Raw genomic sequence first — 23,805 nt, 5'->3', positions numbered from 1 at the left:
CCTCCATTTGTGTGCCTGCAGGCACAAGACCCTCAAGTCCTGGAGCAGCTCTCAAAGAACATCACCCGCATGGGTCTGACCAACTTCACCCTCAACTACCTCAGGGTAAGCAGAACACAACTGATGACAGTAGTCCAGCAAACAACAAAAAGTCGGAATACCACAAAACAATTTGCAGATAAAGTGTAAAAAGAACAAAACGGTCATTTCTGGGGAAATTGGCATAAAATAAAAGATAAATTGAAATTTTTTTATTTTAAATGTAATGATTTCCTATAGTACTGGTGGTTTAGAGTGCACAGATAAAACGCTTTGGCAAACGTCATGTTTGGTAGCATTGAGCTAAAGCAACATTTGAGATGCTATGCTATTTATAAAAATAAAGAAAATCACATTAAATACTTATAAGGAGAGTACCTGCACCTTTTTTCTTCCACTTCAAGCACTGATCACATGGTAATATCATGATATTTTGATACATGATACTGAATGATTACCATATTCATGTACAATGGTATTTAATGGTACTCCAAAGCAAAGTATATCATGGCATTACCATGGTGAAAATACCCTGTCACCATATCCAAATGGTATTCATGAAGAACTATGAATAGATATTGAAATGTTTTGAGTAGAAAGATTTGATTTACGTTGTGTGTTTTAGTAAAGTGTGTGAAGAAAAAGATTTATACATAAAATAATTGTTCTTTTTTTAAGTAGAGTTTTGCTTTTGTTCTGTCTGGAGTATTTATAATTAGCTTTCAATGAAAATAATAGAAATCTATGGTACTGTGTTCCTTATTTAGATTTACAGACAAGTAAATGTGTCTGTATATGTCTGTTTTGTGTGTGTGTTTTAACACTGCTCAGAATTTATCATCTGGCTTCGAGGTGGCTTTGTTTATTCTCGTTTCTCATTTCAGAGTGAGTGACAGGTCCGTTTTGCAAATGGGAGAACAAGAGAGAGAGAAAAAAAAATGAATTGGATTGAGAGAATTAGCATAACATTAATTAGTGTTCCCTCTTAAGGTTCAGGTCGGCTGGGCTCCACGAAACACAAACTTGTTTATAGCGTGCTGCTGGGAGAAGCAAGGAAAAAGGCCCTTTCAAGGTTTTTGAAACAGCCGTTTTTCTCCCACTGTGTGCATTTTTCTCAGTTGTTATTCCACACATTAAATGCACAGCCTTGCTTATAAGCGCAGAGTTAAAATGCAGCAGTCTAAGCCGAATTGTGAATTAAATTTGGATTAGATGCAGCTCTTGTAACAGCGAGTTTGTGTGCCCTCAGCCAAATCCACACCCATTTATTACACCATTCGACAGCACAGAGGGTTTTGTTCTTTGTATACTTCAATGCACATGACCAGACTTCCCTAAAATGATTTACAGCTTTGACAGGGAAGTCGGATAGATATACTATGAAATGAAAATTTGGGATTCAATTTAAACCTGTTTACTAGATTAACCAATTGGAAATTCATGTTTATTTTTCTTTTCACTCAAATTGTAATGCTGATGATATTATATATGGGTGTTTCTTCAACTTCAGGCACTTTTAGTTGGGATGTTTTCATAGATTTTTATTTATTTATTTATTTTTGTGGAGTTTGCATGTTCTCCCCGTGTCTGCGTGGGTTCTCTCCGGGTACTCCGGCTTCCTCCCACCATCCAAAAGACATGCAGGCTAGGTTAATTGGTGTCTCCAAAAAATATAAAAATTGCTCTAGGTGTGGATGTGGATGTGGAGGTGAGTGTGAGTGTGAGTGTATGTCTGTCTATGTGTGGCCCTGCGATGGACTGGCGACCTGTCCAGGGTGTCCCCCGCCTTTCGCCCAATGTTAGCTGGGATAGGCTCCAGCCCCCCGCGACCCTGTACACAGGATAAGCGGTTGACGATGGATGGATGGATGGATGGATTTATTTTTGTCATTTGGAAAAACAATACTTGTTTCATATTTCATCTCAAGATTGCTCTTCACACTGACACTTTTGTTGACTTGGTAAACAAGTACACTAAATAGTCAAGTTAATTTTATTAGTATAGCGCTTTTCGCAACACTTTTCTAAGCAGCTTTACAGAAAATCATGCCGTAACAGAAAGAATAATTAAAATACAAATAAATATACACTCACCTAAAGGATTATTAGGAACACCTGTTCAATTTCTCATTAATGCAATTATCTAATCAACCAATCACATGGCAGTTGCTTCAATGCATTTAGGGGTGTGGTCCTGGTCAAGACAATCTCCTGAACGCCAAACTGAATGTCAGAATGGGAAAGAAAGGTGATTTAAGCAATTTTGAGCGTGGCATGGTTGTTGGTGCCAGACGGGCCGGTCTGAGTATTTCACAATCTGCTCAGTTACTGGGATTTTCACGCACAACCATTTCTAGGGTTCACAAAGAATGGTGTGAAAAGGAAAAACATCCAGTATGCGGCAGTCCTGTGGGCTGAAAATGCCTTGTTGATGCTAGAGGTCAGAGGAGAATGGGCCGACTGATTCAAGCTGATAGAAGAGCAACTTTGCCTGAAATAACCACTCGTTACAACCGAGGTATGCAGCAAAGCATTTGTGAAGCCACAACACGCACAACTTTGAGGCGGATGGGCTACAACAGCAGAAGACCCCACCGGGTACCACTCATCTCCACTACAAATAGGAAAAAGAGGCTACAATTTGCAAGAGCTCACCAAAATTGGATAGTTGAAGACTGGAAAAATGTTGCCTGGTCTGATGAGTCTCGATTTCTGTTGAGACATTCAGATGGTAGAGTCCGAATTTGGCGTAAACAGAATGAGAACATGGATCCATCATGCCTTGTTACCACTGTGCAGGCTGGTGGTGGTGGTGTAATGGTGTGGGGGATGTTTTCTTGGCACACTTTAGGCCCCTTAGTGCCAATTGGGCATCGTTTAAATGCCACGGCCTACCTGAGCATTGTTTCTGACCATGTCCATCCCTTTATGGCCACCATGTACCCATCCTCTGATGGCTACTTCCAGCAGGATAATGCACCATGTCACAAAGCTTGAATCATTTCAAATTGGTTTCTTGAACATGACAATGAGTTCACTGTACTAAAATGGCCCCCACAGTCACCAGATCTCAACCCAATAGAGCATCTTTGGGATGTGGTGGAATGGGAGCTTCGTGCACTGGATGTGCATCCCACAAATCTCCATCAACTGCAAGATGCTATCCTATCAATATGGGCCAACATTTCTAAAGAATGCTTTCAGTACATTGTTGAATCAATGCCACGTAGAATTAAGGCAGTTCTGAAGGCGAAAGGGGGTCAAACACAGTATTAGTGTGGTGTTCCTAATAATCCTTTAGGTGAGTGTATAATAATAATAGTGGCAATGTTGTTTGGTGTGGTGGAAATGATGCCACAACTTTGGGACAGTTGCAATTTTTTTTTAATGGATGGGAATCATTTTCACACAAAAATACATTTCTGTTTATTTCAATTTCTTTATATTATCATAGTTTAAACGTAATAATTAGTATATTTGTCATGGATTTTCATAATTTAATATTGAAAGTCTAGGTCTGGGACAGGGCTAAAACAGTCAAATCTATAAAAGGCATTTGGAAATTACTAAAAATAATTCATGAAGGACTGGTAAAAAGTTTCCTAATCAGATTTAATTAACCTTCATATGTAAAAAATAAAAATGACCCCCTGGGATATGAAAGTGCCCGAAGTGTAAGAAACACCCATACTGTATGTAATGAAAAAAATGGCATTACAGTAAATGAGAAAAAATTAAAAAAATAAAAAATGGACTTTTGAACGCCCCACTGTATATGCCTGATGTCTCATTTGTCTTATTTTCCCATGTGCTTAAATTTTTTATTTAAACTTTTCTCTTATTGGGCTCTAAAGAAAATTAATCATTTATAATTTTTTACTGGCTGTGTAATGAGGGTTCAACCTCAAGGTTTTTAGATCTGCAGTGTAAGTCTTGTAAACAAGATAATTTTCCTCCTGTCGGGGTAATTTCTCACGATTCAGGCATTGGTGCCCTGTAAAAATACCTCGCAAAAGTGACACATTAGCGTCAGTTAAAAAGCCTGCATTTGTCTAAGTACGTTTATCAGTAGACCCATACCGAGGACGTTTCCTGTGCTCGGACGCAACAACACTACTGTCCTGCGAGATGGACAAGGAAGCTTGTAGGTTTCCTAGCATTCAGACTAGAAATAGCCCTGCTCTGTGGGCCTGGATCCAGAGATTGTTTCCCTGGACCTGTGGAATTGAGAGGATACAACAGTGTTGTGACATAATCCTGTCAGTGGTAAATCATTTGTGTGTGCCTATCCGTGTGAACTTCAGGCCACCTGCTGTGTGAAGAGATTAAAGATGAATGAAATCAAAATGGCAAATGTGTGACTTATTTCATGTCGATTAGTTTTGAAGCCATTGTTATGTTAGTGTACTCCTAAAATATATATATATACATTTCTCCTCTTTTTTTCTCCCAATTTGGAATGCCCTATTCCCAAGTCCTCGTGGTGGCGTATTGACTCGCCTCAATCCGGTTGGTGGAGGACGAATCTCAGTTGTCTCCGCATCTGAGAGCATCAACCCGTGCATCTTATCACGTGGCTTGTTGAGCATGTTACCGTGGAGATACAGTGCGTGTGGAGGCTTCACGCATCTACCGCGGCATCCACGCACAACCCCATGTAACTCTACCCTCCCTAGCAACCAGGCCAATTTGGTTGCTTAGGAGACCCGGCTGGAGGCACGCCATAGATGCCCAGTCTTTCTCCTCTAGGAAATTGGATCAAAAACATTGTTCACTCATCTTGCACTCCTGGGCCCATCCAATTTTTGTCCAATAAGTTGCTCTCTTAAATGAAAATGTCCCTCGCTCCACCTGCTTCTGACTATCAAAAGCTTACAGCAAATTATGGTTCATGGCTGTGACTTAAATGCAATATGTCTAACCCAAACTTCTTGTTTCAATAGAAAATACATCAACACAGGGCAGAAAACTGCACTCGCCAATAGATATCATGGGGCCTTTAAATCAATAATGTTAAATAGTCAAAATGTTGATGGACAAAACTGACGCAGTTACAAATTATCCTAGATTTGTGTGTATTTCTTCTAGTTGTGTGTCATACTGGAGCCAATGCAAGAGTTAATGTCTCGACACAAGACCTACAACCTCAGCCCGAGAGACTGTCTAAAGACCTGTCTGTTCCAGAAGTGGCAAAGAATGGTGGCCCCTCCAGGTAACACCAAATCACTGTCCACAGTATTACAGGATGCTCTTAACGGCAGTAGAAGATTTACAGATGTGTGTGTTTAGCGTCATGGTAATGGGGAAAATAGGCTCTAATTCAGCTCAGTGTTGGGACCTCTCAGGCATAATGAGTGGGAAGTGTTTTAACACAGTGTTCACTAATGTTTAGTTTGAACTCAATATAATACCAGTAAAGACATCTTGCCAGCTTTATCGAATGGAAACAAGATTGTTTCAGGTCTGTGTGTGACATTTCAAAGTAGGTATTCTCATTTTCACAAATCTTTTCGAAAAACCCTTAAATGCAGTGCATTTGGCAGCTGAGGTAGTGTTGGGCTATAAGGGTTAAGCTTAATTTTTTTTTTATGTTTTTATTAGCTAATATGAAATTTTAAATGTATATGTGGCAGCGGGGGCGTGGTCAAGCACCCGTCTGGGAGAGAAAAGCGGTAAGGGCGCTTGACTACGCCCCCGCTGCCACAGTATAGTTCACCCGAAAATGACAATTATCTCATAATTTATTGCTATCCCAGATCCCAGACTTTCTTTCTTCTACAGAACACCAATTAAGCTTTTTAGAAGAATATTTCAACTCTGTAGGTCCATACATTGTTAGTGAATGGTAACCAGAACTCAATAGATCATGAGGGTTACAGACATCAGTAAATACACCCAGTGCTTGATGTCACTAAGACTTTTGTGTCTCTCTTGTAATGTCCCTTAAGGGCTCCCTTCCAAATCAATGAAAATGATTTAAAGATGTCTTACATATAGAGTATGCTTTCAACAGACAACATGACATGAGACAGAAGACACATCCTCCATCTGCTCTTTATGACAGAAGCCCTTTATGGCCCTGTCCATTAGTTAGCCATCAGCACTGGCCTTTTCACATCCATATTGAAGTGGAAGTCTTCTGTAATTGTTGTTTCCTTATTAGCTTCGCTTCCCTCTTTCCTCCCATTCTTTTGAAATCTGGAGAGTATTTGTGTTCAGAACAGGAAGGAAAGAATGTTGCCTTTATACCCTGATAAGTCTTTTCCCTCCTTTTTTCATCTGTATGTGTATGGGTGGAAAAGAGAGCGTTTTTGTGCGTCATTCACACACACTGATAAACATACAAAAATAAGGCATTTTCTTCATTTAAACAAAACCCTGCAGATCCCACTAGAGTGTGTTTGATATTGTATATGACTACTGTTAACACTTTACAGTGAGGCTGTATATAATGTATACATTAGTAAACTACATTAGTTAACGTAATCTTACAATGAATAATACGTTTAGAGCGTGTATTATTCTTGGTGTGTGTTCATTTCAACATACTTTCAAATGTTTTTTTAAATGTTTGCATTAGGTAGTGCAATATGAACTAGCATGAACTAACAACGAACAATTGTATGTTCATAAATTAACATTAACAATGAGTAATTAATGCTGTAAAATTAAATTGTTCATTGTTAGTTCATGGTTTCTAATTAAGGAACTAATGTTAACAAACAGAACCTTACTGTAAAGTGTTACTGAGTTGTATTATATGACATTTGTCATGTACAAATAATGTGTAAACATCTCCCTGGGTGTGGTTAGTAAGAACCTCTAAAAATGTATTTTCAGATGTGGTTACATTAGACATAACTGATTTTCAAATGTATATTAATGACAGTAACATTGTCATTAATACAATAAACATTTGTTTTGCTCATTAAATGTGATTTTTAATAGTTTGCTATAATTAAATATAAAGACTAATGTATTATTGTACAGAACAGTTTTTACAATCATTGAACAGTGATTTAAAATGTTAAATGTCTTTAAATTAATATAAGAATTATATCAAATACAAGTTTTTTCAGCCTTGCATTTAACATTTGCATATGACTTCCCTAAAAATGCATAAACTCCTTTCTTTATCATAAGTGTTATCTGAAAAATAAATCTTGCTTTGAATATGATTTCAGCTGGACATCCACAGAACTTCAAAACGGAAATTTTCCCCACAAATCATAAAAAAGGTACTCTTCCCGTCTTCTAAATCTCTTCTAAAATGGAAAACGCATTCTGTGTCTAAATGCAATATTTGTCTGTTTGAAACATGAATGCTCAGCATAAAAAGAATAACAAAATGAGAAAGTTGCAGGTAGTGATTTCAGCAGTCATGCAAAAGAGCCATTTATTTTATTAAAAACATATTGTATATTTGCTAAAAACCTAAGCTCAAATTGCCTAATTTGTCTAAAAGGTCATTTTTGTTAACAGCTAGGTTCAGAAGTCTGAGTCTACATTGAAAATCTGGGATAATTTAATCCTGGAAATAAACTGACGATTTTAGGACTTTGAAAAGTTAATAAAACTAAAATTAAATAAGAAATATTTGTATAATTAATTTAATGAAGTATTTGTGATTCTGCACTATTTCTTTATTACCAGTTATATAAGCAAATTCGTGACACTGACCATGTTAACGTCTTTGTACAAAAGATCTGATTTCTTTGCTTCTGCTGGAACACACACAATGCTCTTTGAAACATTGTCAAATCATGCTGGAATTACATGGATCATAATGGACTCATTTTTGGACAAATACAATCCCTTACAGCACGAGTGTATGCAGTCAAATAATGTGACATTTTTAAGTTCATTTTTCAGGGTTTCACTCAAATTACTAGGTTGAAATATCATTTGTATTATGAAAAACACCTTATTAAATAATGTAAAATAGAAGCAATTTTCACAAGTAGACTTAGTGAAGTACATAGAAAATCCTTCATCCTCAAAATAAGAACTAAAAAGCACATGTTAAAGATTGTATTAGTGATATTTAGAGTGAGCAGCTGCATTTAAATATGAATGAAATAAGTGTGTATGCATGATTGGCTGCTGCAGAGACTGCGTTGTTCACTGTTGAGCATTTACAGTATGCAAATGAAAGCAGAGGTTCTTTCTTACTAGTGCATGTCTTGGGAGATGTTTGAATGTTTGAATGTCTCATAGTTGTTTGTTTGCACTTGTATGTTTTTTTTTTTTTTTTTAAGAAAATCAATTTCCTTTTGTGTGCATGTACTGTTTTGCATTGTGGTATGTGTGTGTGTGTGTGTGTGTGTGTGTGTGTGTGTGTGTGTGTGTGTGTGTGTGTGTGTGTGTGTGTGTGTGTTTGTGAATATGGATGTGTGCACTTGCAATATATAAACACTTATGCTCTGTATGTATTTGTGTTTGTGTGTTTGGTGGAGAGCAGAGCCCACTCGACAGACCACAACCAAGAGAAGAAAGAGAAAGAACTCGGCCGGCAGTGCGTCTAACAGTAGCCTAGGCAACAACGCTGGCAGCAAGAAACGCAGCCCTGCCAACAACTTCAGTCTGACCAGCCAGGTACCTGTAAGCATCAACTCTTCTTCTTTAAACACACACATACATCCATAAAGTCTTGGAAAAAAATTAACGAATAACCATTTAGCCAATTTCGCTGTCCTAGATTATGATAATACTTTCAAAACATTTGCAGGTGCTGCTGTAGATTTGATTCATAGTGATACAAGAGCTTAAAGGGATAGTTCTGTCATTATTTACTTACTGGTTTTCTTTATTCTGTGAAACACAAAGTATGTTGAGCAATATGCATCCTTAATCACCCTTCACTTTCATTGCACTTTTGATGGTGCAATGAATGGTGACTGAGGCTGTAAGTCCCTAACATTCTTCTTAAAGGGATAGTTCAACCAAAAATGATAGTTCTCTCATCATTTACTCACCCTCATGATATCCCAGATGTGTATGACTTTCTTTCTTCAGCAGAACAAAAAAGAAGATTTTTAGAAATATTTCTCAACTCTGTAGGTCCATACAATGCAAGTGAATGGTGACCAGATCTCAGAAGGTCCAAAAAGAACATTAAGTCAGCATAAAAGTAATCACTATTTTTGTGTTGTTGTTTTCAGTTAAAATATCTAAATATACTTATAACAAGATTGAAAAAGATATTAAGACTTGTTTATTTTTTCTTGTTTTAAGGATGAATCTAACTAAATTTTGTGAGGTTTATTGTTAAAGCAAGTACAAATTATTTGCCAATATAAATGTATATTGTTATAAGGAATATTTTTATTGCTATACCGAAGACTCAAAAATACTGACAAAATTTTTTGCTGTGTTTGCATTTTGAAAGACAAAAGGGTAGGTTTTTTCCATGGTTTGAGTTTTTTGGTAATGGACCATCACACCAATCAAAAACTAAGTTCAATTTAGATTCCTATGCCAAAATAAATACGCCCTCAACACCTTCACTGAGAGAAAGACTCCTTAGCCCTCATTTTCAATTCCTATATAACCCACTTACAGTGTTTAACCCCAATTCAGAGGCATTTATCCCAGAGTGCCTCTTTATCCTTCTGGCTTCCTCTCCAGGCATTAGTCTGTCTGTCAATGTATTCCCCCAGCGTGCACACTACAGGGTCAAACATGCAACCCACGAGTGCCAAATCTGTTTTTGAGGAGTGGAATTGTGAGGTAAATTTGTTTGCTGATGTATGATGGGATTTGTAGTGCTTGGCTTTTCCCCTGGAGTTCAGGGACAATTGGATACATGAATGCTAGAGAGGGGATTAAGAGAGGAGAGACGCGTTCTCGTGCTCCAGCTCAGTCTGTCAACCCAGAGCTGTATGCATGCTCTGATGCAGTGGCGGATTTAGGTATGGGCGACATGGGCAGTCACCCAGGGCAGCATCTTGCAAGGGGGCGGCCCGAGGCGGCGGTATATATATCATTTAACATGACTGATATTTATATTTACATACAATATGGGTAGTTACGTATATTTGAACTTTTTTTAATCATCATCAAGATTTTATATTTCAGTTAAAATTAATTATAAGGGAAAGAGTATATTTTATACCCTATAACTCTTTGCCCATTATTGTAGTTTTTTCACCTTTTTTTAAACACTTTTTTTTTACTTTAATGGTCCTGTGGTGTGACAAATACAATTTTAACATTACAAATATTCCATGATGTTTCTCCATTAGTATTCCGAAAAAAATTAATAATCAGCAAAATTATGTTTATAATAGTTTAGATTGAGTGTCACAACCCAGGACATGTCTACATTTAGCCTATGCTTAATATAGTGTGATTTGTTTTCTAATGGGATGCACACAAAATTGCTGAAACAAAATGAACAAAAATATTTTAATGCGCAAATATCTAAACATTTATCTAAACATTCTTGCAACAAGAAACAAAATACTTTTTTTTCTTGATATCAAGACATTTAGTCTTGTTTTCAGAGAAATATAACTACATTTATTGTGGTTTCTGAAAACATTTAAACTATTTGCCAGTGGTGCAAGGAAAATAAACTTATTTTACCTTTGAATAGTTTTTTTCTTGCCCAAATTGACAATTTTTTTTCTTTTATAAGCATAACCATTACAATATTTAAAAAAAAAATCTTCTTAAGTAAATTTATATTGTTTTAAGAATATGTTTGATATTTTTACTAGAAAGCAATTAAAAAAAAAACGAGACAAAATATTTTAGGAAATGATTTTTTGCAGTGTAAACAGGGCTGTTGGTAGATTATGGAACAAGACACAAAAATAGCTAACACTTCTGTTTCAATAATTGGCCAAGCAGGAACAGTTATCAAGTGATCTTAACTTAAAATAATAGCTGTCTGCATATTATTTGTTTTTTTTAAAGCATTTATTAATCTTTGCTAATGTTAGTTAATAAAAAAATACTATTGTTCATTGGTAATTCATAGTGCTTTAACTAATGTTAACTAATACAACTTTTCATTTAAAAAAATGTATTAGTATATGTTGAATTTAACATTAACTAAGTTTAATAAATGCTTAGTAAATATTGTTGATGGTTAATTCATGTTACCTAATGGAACCTTGTTGTAAAGTGTTACATATAGTTATACAGATGTTATTATTCTTGTTATAAAGCAGTTTTGTATCTCTGTTGATGCAACTCTAATTGCATATATTTACTCATGGTCGTATGTAACCAGAGTCTATCACTTTGAGGACACCAAACACACTAATAAATGCAGAGAAAAAATTGTAGGTGTGAGCAATTGGCTCTGTGCCAGCGCTCATTATCATATGGATCGTGTGTGTGTGTGTGTGTGTGTGTGTGTGCGCGCGCGCGCGCGTAGTCATGCGAGTACGTGTATGTGTCACAACATTCCTTTCATTTCACTCCCCATTCGAAAGCAGTGAGCCTCATTGTAAGCAATGTCACCGTGCGTCGTGGACAGGAACACATTGGTTACATATGTAGCGTGGCCACTTGGCTTTGTCTGTGCAGTCATCGCATGCTGCCTGGTCGCCCGCCTACGTGAGCTCAATCACAATGAGCTGGTCATGTGACCACTGGGTGGGGGGGGTTGATGTAATGGGGAACTTCCATTGAGTTATATTACAACAGTGCCCCCTTGTGGTTGATTTTTTTTGTTTGGGCTGAAAGTATTATTAGACGAGTTTGGCTCATGGGAATAATGAAAATGTTACCCAAAGCGACTTAAAGCACATTCAAACTACACATTTAGTTAGTATGTGTGTGCTTCTTGGTAATCAAACCCATAACATTGCCTTTACTAGTGCCATGCTCTTGCAGTTGAGCAACTGGAACTTCATTTATATAACCTAATATGCATGGATGAAACATTTTCTTGTGTCTTAAATAATGACCTGCTCTAGCAAGGACCTGTACATGCATCAGTTTTGCAGTTATTTTTCTCATAGATTTCAGATATGTCCCAGGGATCAGGATCTTTGATCGGTCAATGAAAGTGACAGTAGTCTGTTTGTTATTGGACGGCTCAGTGCAATTTTAGCCACAGGCTACATCTAATTAGACAAGAGCACTGGACAGCCTGTACATTTGATAGCAATTAGAGCTCTCTGTCAAACCACCAGCTGGAAACCTGTAGGATGCACTAGTGTTTCTGTATGTGTGTGTGTGTTTGTATCTGTGATCCAGGCCTCTGGTTTAACACCCAGACTGTAGGGCGACAGATGCCGTTCAATTAACAGATGGCAAATTCAAGGTTCATTGGCAAGCGGCTCACTTTTTTTAAATCGGTAACATTTCAGCTAATGACTTAATTAGCTATGCAAATCGTCAAATTTGTGTGTGGATATTGTTATTTAGTCAAAAGGCCTACCTTAATGAGGGAGAGTAATTAAAAAGTAGAAGGGTGGGAAGGACTGACAGTGACTCTGGAGTCTTAGCCAGATCTCTTACGAGACCACGTGAGTGTCATTGCTCAAATAAATACTGACAGAATGGTAAAAGAGCTGAATATGAAAAGGGGAGTAGGTCCAAGAGTGTGAAGGGAATGAGAACTCTCACAGCAGGGTGCTTGGGGGGATTTGGGGGGAGCTAGAAGGTATGATGGCATAGGCAGGGGTTATATAAGGCTGGCAATTGGCATGACATGTGTATATGTCTATGCATATGTTTGCGATTGAGAATTTTAGCAGTTGCAATGTAATGCACTCCCATAACTGCTGGGCTAGGATCAGATTCCCCTTTACAATACCAAACCTTGATTACTAAAGGGAAGGGATTCTAGATCAGTGGCTGTGTACAACTTCATACTACATTGTTTGCTGTGTTCATACGCAGAGTTTCTTTACATTTTTAAAACAAGTATCACTTTATAACAAGGTTGTATATGTTAACATTAGTTACTGCTTTAAGTATCATGAATGACATTGTTAATATAAAACATGAATTTAAAAATATTCTAGTGTTCATTTTTGAATACAATAAATCAAATGACTAATGTTAGAGAATACAACTTTTATTGTTAAAATGCATTACATTATCACTTTGTTAACTTTATTCAATAATAAAGGAATAGTTCACCATACTATAGTTCATCAGTTTTTTGCTCTGTAGGTCCATACAATGCAAGTGAATGGTGACCAGAACTTAGAAGGTCCAAAAAGAACATTAAGTCAGCGTAAAAGTAATCCATACGATTCCAGTGTTTAAATCCATATCCTCTGAAGCGATATGACAGGTGTAGATTAGAAACTATATAACTATAAACTATAAATCTTGAAAGTGAAAGTCACTACCACACCAGAATGTGGAGGTGAAAGTGTAGATTTACAGTAAAAATGTATATATATTTTTTTATTTGAAATATTTAAATATTGATCTGTTTCTCACCCACACCTTGTCAGGATATACACGAGGACAACAAGGTAAATAGGATTCAGAAAGCTTTAATAGTTGAATGGCAGGTGAGCATCAGATGAAATGGACAGATGCGGGATGTGATTTGCAGAGGAATGATCGTGGGATGAAATGTTGTAGAGATCTGCTTGGATATAGCAAGGATGTGCCAACCGGGAAACACAGGGAAGGATCACAGGAGAATCGGGGAGAATCAGAGGAAACGTGGGGTCTAGGGAAAGAAGCAGTAGGTAAGTCCTTTTGCTGGAATACTGTGGAGTCACACTGGAACTGATGAGTACACGAATCTGGGAATCACAGAGAGAGAGTTAGCAGGTCGGTTCCTAGTTCAAGGTTCGACGGAGACTGGATGAGAAGTGTGCTCTTTTGTAGTGCTCAGTGGTGCTGGATTAGATGACAGGTGCAGGTGGTTAATACTCAGGTGATTGTGATCCTTGTGCAGTGGGTGTGAATGAACCTGATTGATCCCTGACATTACCCCCTCCTCCAGGGTCAGGCCAGCGACTCGAGGACCCGACGTCGTGGTGGTCTGCCTCGAGGTCGTGGAGCCGGTCGCTGTGGATGCTGCTGGTGGAACTCAATGAGAAGTGTTGGGTCAAGGATATCGTCCCGTGGAATCCAAGATCTTTCCTCTGGTCCATACCCTTCCCAGTCGACCAGGTATTCTAGGCGACCACCCCGTCGTCGGGAGTCCAAGATGTCACGAACAGTGTAGATGGGATCTTCTTCAATGGGGGGCATGTCAGGATCAGGTTCTGTGGAAGGAGGGAGAACAGCAGGATAGTGAGGTTTTAACAGTGATACATGGAACACAGGGTGAATCCTGAAGTGAGGAGGGAGTTGAAGCTTGTATGTGACCGGGTTGACTTGGTGGAGAATCTTGAAAGGTCCGATGTATCGTGGGCTAAACTTTCAACATGGTTGGCGTAGACGAATGTCCCGTGTGAAAAGCCAGACAAGTTGACCAGGTTCATATGTAGGCGTTTCACCTCTTTGTGCGTCTGCGAACATCCTATGTCTGTTGACCGCCTGTTGGAGATGACAATGTGCCTCGTTCCAAACCCTTTCACTTTCTCGGAACCAGTAATTAACTGAGAGAACCACGGACGGTTCACCGGACCATGGGAACAAAGGTGGCTGGAAACCCAGGAAACATTGAAAAGGTGTTAGTCCAGTAGTGCTTTGACGTAAAGAATTCTGGGCGTATTCGGCCCATGCGAGGAACTGGCTCCATGTCTCGTGGTGGTTCTGGCAAAAAGTGCGGAGGAAACGGTTTATTTCTTGCACTTTTCTTTCCGTTTGCCCATTCACCTGAGGATGGTACCCAGATGTTAGACTGATCGTGACCCCAAGGAGAGAAAAGAAAGCCTTCCAGACCCGAGATATAAACTGGGGACCACGATCAGATACAATATCCTCAGGGATGCCAAAATGACGGAACACCTGGTTGAAAAGATTCTCTGCTGTTTCGAGGGCCGTGGGGAGTCCAGGTAATGGAATCAATTTGCAAGCCTTAGAGAATCTATCCACGATGATAATGATGCATGTGTTACCTCCAGAAGATGGTAGATTGGTGATGAAATCTACCCCCAGATGTGACCAGGGTCGCTGAGGGACAGGGAGTGGTAAGAGTTTCCCGGTAGATGGCGTGGAACCTTGGATTTAGCACAGATTTGGCATCCTTGGACGAAGCGTTTTACATCTCCCCTCATCCTTTGCCACCAGTACCGTGGTTGAAGGAGATTAAACGTTTGCGTGGCTCCGGGATGTCCTGTACCCACAGAGGAATGCGCAGACTCAATAAGAGGTAGACGAAACTCATGTGGGACATAGGTAAGATTGGCTGGGCACTCAGGTGGAGGTGGATCTCGTCGTGTACCTCTTTGGATCTGGTCATCAATATCCCAAAGGATCGGGCTGATGTACACCGATGTTGGTAAGATCGATTCAGGTTCTTCAATGAGATCTGGGGGAGCATGAAGTCTGGAGAGAGCGTCGGCGCAGATGTTCTTGGATCCTGGGCGGTAGGTTATGTGGAAATGGAAACGGGTGAAGAAAATGGCCCAACGGGCTTGTCTCGGGTTCAGCCTCTTGGCTTCTTTGAGGTACTGCAGATTTTTATGGTCAGTAAGGACTGTGAATGGATGTTGAGCACCCTCGAGCCAATGTCTCCACTCCTCCAAAGCCAGCTTGATGGCAAGAAGCTCACGGTTTCCCATATCATAGTTTTGTTCTGTTGAAGATAACTTCTTGGAGAAAAAAGCACAAGGGAGAGGTTTGACGGTATCTTCCTGCTGTTGAGATAGGATGGCACCGACTCCGGTCGTGGAGGCGTCGACTTCCACAATGAAGGCGAGGTTTGGATCAGGATGACGCAGAAGGGGTGCAGAGGTGAATTCTTGTTTCAAGATGTTGAATGCTGTGTCTGCCTCGGGAGTCCAGGTTAAGGACTTGGGTTTTCCCTTTAAGAGAGAGGTGAGTGAAGAGGTTATGGTACTGTAGTTATTGATGAAACGTCGATAAAAATTTGCGAAGCCCAGGAATCGTTGGAGTTCTTTTATGGATTGAGGTGTTGGCTTGAGGTGACTGCTGTGACTTTCCCGTCATCCATCTTCACTCCATGTTTGCTGACGACATAACCGAGGAACAGGACAGTCTCTTGGTGGAATGTGCACTTTTCTGCCTTGAGAAAAAGGGAATGATCTTGTAAACGTTGGAGTACGTTAAAGACATGGTGTCGATGGACAGATTCGTTGGGAGAAAAGATGAGTATGTCGTCAATGTAGACAATCACAAATTTGTTCAGGAAGTCACGGAGTATCTCATTCATGAAATCTTGAAACACGGAAGGGGCGTTGACCAATCCATATGGCATAACGAGGTACTCATAGTGGCCAGAAGGGGTAATGAACGCAGTTTTCCATTCGTCCCCTTCGCGGATTCGAATAAGGTTATACGCACTTCTGAGATCTAACTTGGTAAATATGCGTGCGCCTCTCAGTTGTTCAAGAGAGGTGGGAACCAGAGGAAGGGGACATTGGAACTTGATGGTTATTTTGTTCAGTGCGCGGTAATCGATACAGGGCCTCAATCCTCCGTCCTTCTTGGCGACAAAGAAAAAACTGGAGGCTGCTGAAGAGGTAGATGGGCGAATGTATCCCTGTTTCAAGGCTTCCTGTATGTACTCCTCCAAGGCTCGTTGTTCAGGGATGGAAAGAGAGTAGATATGACCTTGAGGTACCGATTCACCTGCCTCTAAGTCAATCGCACAGTCCCAGAGTCGATGTGGTGGAAGATGGGAGGCTTTTTCGGGACTGAAGACATCGGCGAACATGGAGTAACAGAAAGGAATGTCTGTAGACTGTTTTTCCCGAGGGCTTTCAACGGATGTCACAGCGATGGGAATACTCACTGGAGAGGGGGAGACCGGCTTGGGAAGTTCAGGAAAACAAGAAGGGAAACATGTTGACCCCCATTGCAGAATTTCTCCTTTCCTCCAACAAACTACGGGATTGTGTTGTATGAGCCAGGGTCTTCCCAGAATTATTGCTGCCGTGGAGTTTTCAAGTATCAGAGGAGTGAATGATTCTTTATGTAAACACACTACTCGTAATTTGATGGGCTTGATTTGATATTTCACATACCCGGGATTCAGGGCTTTTCCAGTCACTGATTTTGCGGCGAACGGGGTTGGAGAGTGGGTCTTCGGGAGTTGAAGTTGCCTGCAGAGGTCGCTCGAGATGAAATTACCCGCTGACCCAGAGTCGATGAGGGCTGTAACTGAAATGCTAGCGTCAGCAGTAATCAATGACACTGTAGCAGATAATGGAGCAACACTAAGGGTCCTGGTGGATAACAAACTCACCCGGAGTCATGGTGGTTGGACAGGACAGACGCTGATATAATGGGTGTTGTATAATGGGTGTTGATTTAAACCTTGCCGGTAGGTAGTGATGAGCGCTTTCTCATTCCATCCGCTTGCCGCAGCGAAGGTTCTAAATTTCAAGGAATATTCAGTGATTGAACTTGTACCTTGTCGCAGATGATAGAGCTGTTCACAGGTGGATGAATCGCCTAAAGGACAGCCAAACACCTCTTTGAAATGGGATATGTAAGTTTGGAGGGTATCGGTGGCTGGACCGGCCTGATTCCAGATGGTTTCGGCCCATTGCAGTGCTCTGCCAGTGAGTAATGAAATAACAAAGGAGATTTTTGAGCGTTCAGTAGGAAAATGATATGGCTGTACCTCTAGCGCTAGGGAACATTGAAGGAGAAACCCGTTGCAATCCTCCTTGCCTGAGAAGGGCGCTGGTTTTACCATGGGGCTTGTCACACACCACGGAAATGAAGTAGCAGATGTGGAAGCGGGATTGGTTGTCGCTCCGCACTCGTCAAACACAGGCTGAGGAAATTCGGCTGGATTTCACTCTGGAGCGGGATTTTCTGAATCCACGGCGGTCTAGGTCGAACCTTCTGTCAGGATATACACGAGGACAACAAGGTAAATAGGATTCAGTAAGCTTTAATAGTTGAATGGCAGGTGAGCATCAGATGAAACGGACAGATGCAGGATGTGATTTGCAGAGGAATGATCGTGGGATGAAATGTTGTAGAGATCTGCTTGGATATAGCAAGGATGTGCCAACCGGGAAACACAGGGAAGGATCACAGGAGAATCGGGGAGAATCCAGGAGGAAACGTGGGGTCTAGGGAAAGAAGCAGTAGGTAAGTCCTTTTGCTGGAATACTGTGGAGTCACACTGGAACTGATGAGTACACGAATCTGGGAATCACAGAGAGAGAGTTAGCAGGTCGGTTCCTAGTTCAAGGTTCGACGGAGACTGGATGAGAAGTGTGCTCTTTTGTAGTGCTCAGTGGTGCTGGATTAGATGACAAGTGCAGGTGGTTAATACTCAGGTGATTGTGATCCTTGTGCCTTGTGCAGAACCTGATTGATCCCTGACACACCTATCATATTTCTTCTGAAGGCATGAATTTACCCACTGGATTCGTATTAATTTTAAACTGATTTTATGTCCTTTTTGGAGCTTCAAAGTTTTGGTCACCATTCACTTGCATTGTGAGGACTAACAGAGCTGAAATATTCTTCTAAAATCTTCATTTGTGTTCTGCAGAAGAAAGAAAGTCATACACATCTGGGATGTAATGCATGTTAGCAAATTATGAGAGAATTTACATTTTTGTGTGAACTATCACTTTAACACATACAACCTTATTGTTAAGCATTACCCAAATTTAAACTTTAAATGAATATAATTTGTGGATTAAAGCATATTTATTACAGTACATTGTGATTGCATTTAAAAAGAGCTCATCAAAATATTTAAATTTGGCAACACTTTACAATATGGTTGTATTTTTTAGATAGTTAATGCATTAAGTCAGGGTTATTATAGATGTACATTAGCAAATAAAATAAAAAAATTTTTATGTAAAATTAAATGGCTTTTATATTGTCGTTGTACTAAGGCAAAAATAAATGAATAAATATTATATACATTTTTGTGTGCGTCTCTCTCGAACCTGCGCCTCCCTTTTATCTTGCTCTCCCGCTGATCAGCTGATTCAGCTCCGGCCATGCCCTCCTCCTCGTCACATAGTATGAATGCTAGAATAACTATACAGACAACTGATTGCCATCCCAAATTAAGAATTTAGTGATGGCCAGTGGGGCAAAAAAACATTTTGGAATACAAATGATCTTGTGGTATTATATTAATGCATTCAACCGTAAAGTTTATAAAGATACAGGGAGCATAAAATATCAGGCACGCTTTTGTTATCTGTGTGTTTCTTTGACGACATAGGCATGTGTTAGAGAGTCGAGCAAGCAGCTCCACAAAATGAGTCAGTCTTTATCAGCTCAAGGATGTTTGCATTTTTAACTAATACAGTATTTCATATGTATGTCGACATACATGGTCAGCTATGCGTGTGCTCCAGTTAACTGATCGGTTGAGCCTGAGAACGCAACCAGAGGGAGAGAGAGAAAGTAAAGGATAGCAGACTTGTGCTGTACTGAACGGTCCACTTTTGTACTTGCAGTTATAATATTGTGGTTTAAACCATTTTAACTGTTGCTTGCTTAGGAAACATTATTTTTACTTTTGCTCATACCTAGGAGTTTTAATATATCTGGAGAGATCTGTGCATTTGCATTACTATGGCAGTTGCTCAAAAGTATGCTACCTGAATGCTGCCATATTTGTTTCTTTGGCACTCATTTCACAAGTGTGAAACTTGTGTCATATTCTTCTATTGGTGTTGTTTTTTTCATATTGGCTTTATTACTGTATCTGTTATTGCAGGATGTGATGGTGGTAGGAGAGCCCACCCTGATGGGCGGGGAGTTTGGCGATGAGGATGAGCGTCTGATCACACGGTTGGAAAACACGCAATACGATGCCACCAACGGCCTCGACGATGACGACGACTTCACAAACTCGCCGGCGCTCGGCAACAACAGCCCCTGGAACAGCAAGCCACCCACAGGGCAGGACAGCAAGCCCGAGAGTACGGCTTCTCAGCCATCGCAGTAGGAGACAACACAAGCAATGCCCCTTTAAACCACCAGGGCGGCGCTCTCTCTCTCTCTCTCTCTCTCTCTCTCTCTCTCTCTCTCTCTCTCTCTCTCTCTCTCTCTGACCTCACTTTTTATCCCATGTCATGGTGTCAATGATGTCATCCATTTGCACCAGAAACTGATGATTCCACACCATGTTTTGAGTGACATTAAGAAAAATGACCAAACTTTGGCAGCAATATATGCTCACTGGATTATTTTTGAAATTATCTAGCTAGGTTAAAAAGCAGCTAAAGAAATGGGACTCTTTGGTGGACTTGACTGTAGCCAAGCTGAATTCATTGAAAGAGCATTCTGCTTTAACAGGTGAGGCCTGAATTTGGGACATCTTTAGCTCAATAATCAATGTAAAAACTACCGTCTGTCTTCAGCCTGATCTCACATAAAAATCGTCAAGTGTGTGACGTATTTTCTTTAGCCGAAATCTGTATGTGTTGGCCGAAAACACTCCCCCCAGAGGCTAAAACGGTAAGTGTTTCAGAGCATATAAACAAGTGTGACATCCATTTATATCCATGAGAGTTCGCCAAAAGCCAGTTGTAAAAATAATTATTTTCAGCTGAACATGGTGTAAAACAGTGAAGAGAAATGCTTATTTTATTTAATCTACCCCAAACCAAAACCCAAATCTAACCCTAACCATTAGTAGATACAAAATGCAATGTTAGGGACAAAAATGCAACCTCCTAATCATGCTCGTTGCTTGTTAATCCAAACATGATTACTTCCTCATTTGAATGGGGATTGAACTGTGGTCTCCCATGCAACTGACGCAACGCAATACCAGTCGAGCCACAAGGGAAAGTAATTGCCGTTGAGCCATTTCAAATATGTCTGATGGGAGATAGGACATGTCAGTGAGTTGGCATACTGTTGCCGATCCTAGGGTAACAGAACTTTCGGAAACAGCATGCCAACTTCCCGTGTGATCATGTTGCTGTCTTGCAGTTGAACACACATTTCCATAGTGACTCCATTTGGTAATCACATTTCGCATCAACCAATTGCAGAAGAGATGCTCATATTCATTGTCCTCTCACTTGGGACTGGAACTGCAAAGGCATTAACTTAGACCAATCCCTGAACATTTGCATTTATATTGGAGATTCGTTTAGCTATTGTCTTTTTTCCTTTCCCTATTGTCTTTCTATTAATGGCGAACTGTCTTTTATGCCTTCAATACAACAGACTGTATTAACAGACAGCTTTTGTCTTTGGCTTGCAAAGAAATAAAAACATCGGCAGTTGCCATTTACAGATTGTACTTTCATTCAAATATTCATATTTTATTTCTAAGTCAATGTGTTATCTTATTAATTTGTGAATATTCTATGTTCTCCTTGTATTGTAAAAGTTACTTTTTGATGGACAGGTGCATATAAAAACATATGTGTCCATATTTCGCCTCTCTCCCTATAATGAGTTATTTTCATACTGGAACATGAAATGTTTCTGCATGACATTTTGAAATCTTTTTTGAGGCCATGTCGGGCTTTGGTTTTCAGTTTGGAAGCACAGTAACCAGGGTTATATGACTTTAAAATAAAAACTTAATCTAATGTCGTTAACGTCCTGAGACCCTGATGTAAATGGCAGCTGTTTTGACCGAATTGTAGTTCGCCATGTTTTTTGTCCAAAAATAATGGATTTCACGCTCAGGAATGAAAACCGCACCATGAACTAAGACCGTTAGGAAGAGACAAATGTTCATTTCATTAGCTTGTATGAGTTGAAATAACTTATAATTCTAACTAAATAACTAATAATTATGTCTAGCTTCATACTAGTTTTAACATTTATGAAACAACATTTTTTTTTAAGTCTAAAAATGCAGCGCCTTATTGGCAACATGGTCAGCCAGTTTCATACAGCTTTATGTCCTTTCATGGTTACTTTTTTGAAAATCCCTCTTGTTTTCATATATTGTGAAACTGGTATCTTAATTGTTACACTGGACTTGAAAAGTGTTTGGAAAGACCTTTAAAGGGTAACTAAACCCCTGCTCACAGTCTGACTCCACCCACTAGCAATATTTGAAAAATGCTGGAAAAGTGGGCAGACCCCAGCGGGGATAGAGGGGACGAACCGCGGGGGGGGCGTGCACCTGAGACCCGTAGTGACGGATTAATTGACAGCTGCTGTCAGACTCTAAAATGGAGATTGACTGGAGTGACGCAAGTTTGCCACGGAGCGGTCTTTTGAAGTCGAGGACCTTTCTCCCCCACCTTCACCTGAAGTGGAGGAGGGTGAATTGTCTGTGGACACAGGGCCGGAGCCATATCAATTCGAGCCGCTGGCTCAAACTGCGGTTTTTAACTCCTGCATCGCGATCGGCATCCGACGATGCTAGCGAAGCAGCCGCGCAAGGGAGAATGGGGCCAGTGTCTAGCTCGTACCAAGGGCGTGGTGAGCTGGAACCTGCTTACGTCAGCTCTCACCGCTTACGTCACGAACTACCGCAAACAGCCAATAGGAAAATTCAACTGCAGTAGCCACCGTTCAACCTGAAGAGGGCAGCACTCAGACGTTTTTACACCATATATTGCAGAATTAAAACACTTTATACACAAATGTCAAAAAAATTACTTGAATCATTGACCAGTACTAATAAAGCCCCATTCTTACAGATCATTAACTAAAAAAAGTTGGTTTAGGGTTTAGTTACCCTTTAAGAGTTGAAATGTGCTTTAATGACTGAAAGGAGGATTGTGATGATAATGATGATGATGATGACAAAGAGCCAAATAATTTTCAATTGTTTTTTCTGTTCTTTTTCATTACAAAATGTATTTACTAAACTACATCTCAGTCCGAGATATTTCCAAAATCAACTAAATGAAAGGACACAATCTCAGTGACCCACTGTTTAAGCCTTGTATTATTGGAGCTCTGCACAGTTTGTAAAATATTTAGCAGAGGTGTTTTTGTGTCATATCCAAAGTGTTGTATGTATGCTTTGCCATTTTTTGTGCCAATAAATTGTGCTTACAGAAACTTTTGCTTTCATTTTCTAACCCACACCCATCCAGAAATAAATAAATACAGTACAAACTAGGTTTTTTAATTGCCGTGACTTGATTTGAGAAATACAACTGGTTAATATCTCTGTCAGCTGTGTTAATTATAAATAGGGCAAGATGGGGTAAGATGCCCCCTGAGGTAAGATGTCCTCCTGACCTGTAATTTTCCTCTTTACCATAGATACTAAATTTCATCTTAACACATTTATTAAATGGCTATTCTCTGATTAATCTTGATTTTTAATCTGAACATCAACATATGTGAGATTTATTCCATCTGAACAGTTTTGAGATTAAATTATCTAATTTTTCATCATTAGTTTACTTAATTTATTTTCTGATGGATATTAAACGTTTTGACATCTATTAATTAATGGAGGGATTAGTGGCCACAGAAACACATTAACTGTATATTTGTAGGGTAAAAAAATATTGTTCAGTAAGTCAGTTGAGTGGAATCATTCCATAGTTTATTGCTAATATGAAATAAAAATAAGGGCCTGCACATAATTCAATAATATGGTGTAATTGGCATCTCTTTGAATGGGATTCTGCTATTTGATAAATCTGTCATTATTAAATTATTCAACTAAATTATCGAAATGCATCATTTTAAATAGAATATTTTATGTAGTATTTTACATGAATGACACACTTTTAAAGAAAAAATAATAATAAAAAATTATATCAGATGTATTTTAAA

At 39.4% G+C, this 23,805-nt stretch overlaps 1 protein-coding gene across 3 annotated transcripts in view; it reads left to right on the top strand.

Moving 5' to 3' along the window:
- LOC127663021 (LIM domain-binding protein 2) overlaps nt 1-23,104 on the top strand; it is a 131,006-nt gene extending 107,902 nt beyond the window's left edge. Inside the window, exons 5-9 of one of the 3 annotated variants that reach the window (XM_052154413.1) lie at nt 22-105; nt 5,128-5,251; nt 7,224-7,277; nt 8,501-8,634; nt 19,808-23,104. In XM_052154413.1, the coding sequence (XP_052010373.1) occupies nt 22-105; nt 5,128-5,251; nt 7,224-7,277; nt 8,501-8,634; nt 19,808-20,038 (627 nt within the window). In that variant the 3' untranslated portion in view covers nt 20,039-23,104. Of the gene's footprint in view, nt 1-21; nt 106-5,127; nt 5,252-7,223; nt 7,278-8,500; nt 8,641-19,807 lie in introns of all 3 variants that reach the window. The other 2 variants (XM_052154412.1, XM_052154414.1) reach the window with 2 other exon arrangements.
- Nucleotides 23,105-23,805: the final 701 nt, after the last annotated feature.

This window comes from Xyrauchen texanus, chromosome 23, assembly GCF_025860055.1.
Source record: "Xyrauchen texanus isolate HMW12.3.18 chromosome 23, RBS_HiC_50CHRs, whole genome shotgun sequence".
Classification (NCBI taxonomy): Eukaryota; Metazoa; Chordata; class Actinopteri; order Cypriniformes; family Catostomidae; genus Xyrauchen; species Xyrauchen texanus.
This window is presented reverse-complemented; position numbering and strand designations above follow the sequence as displayed.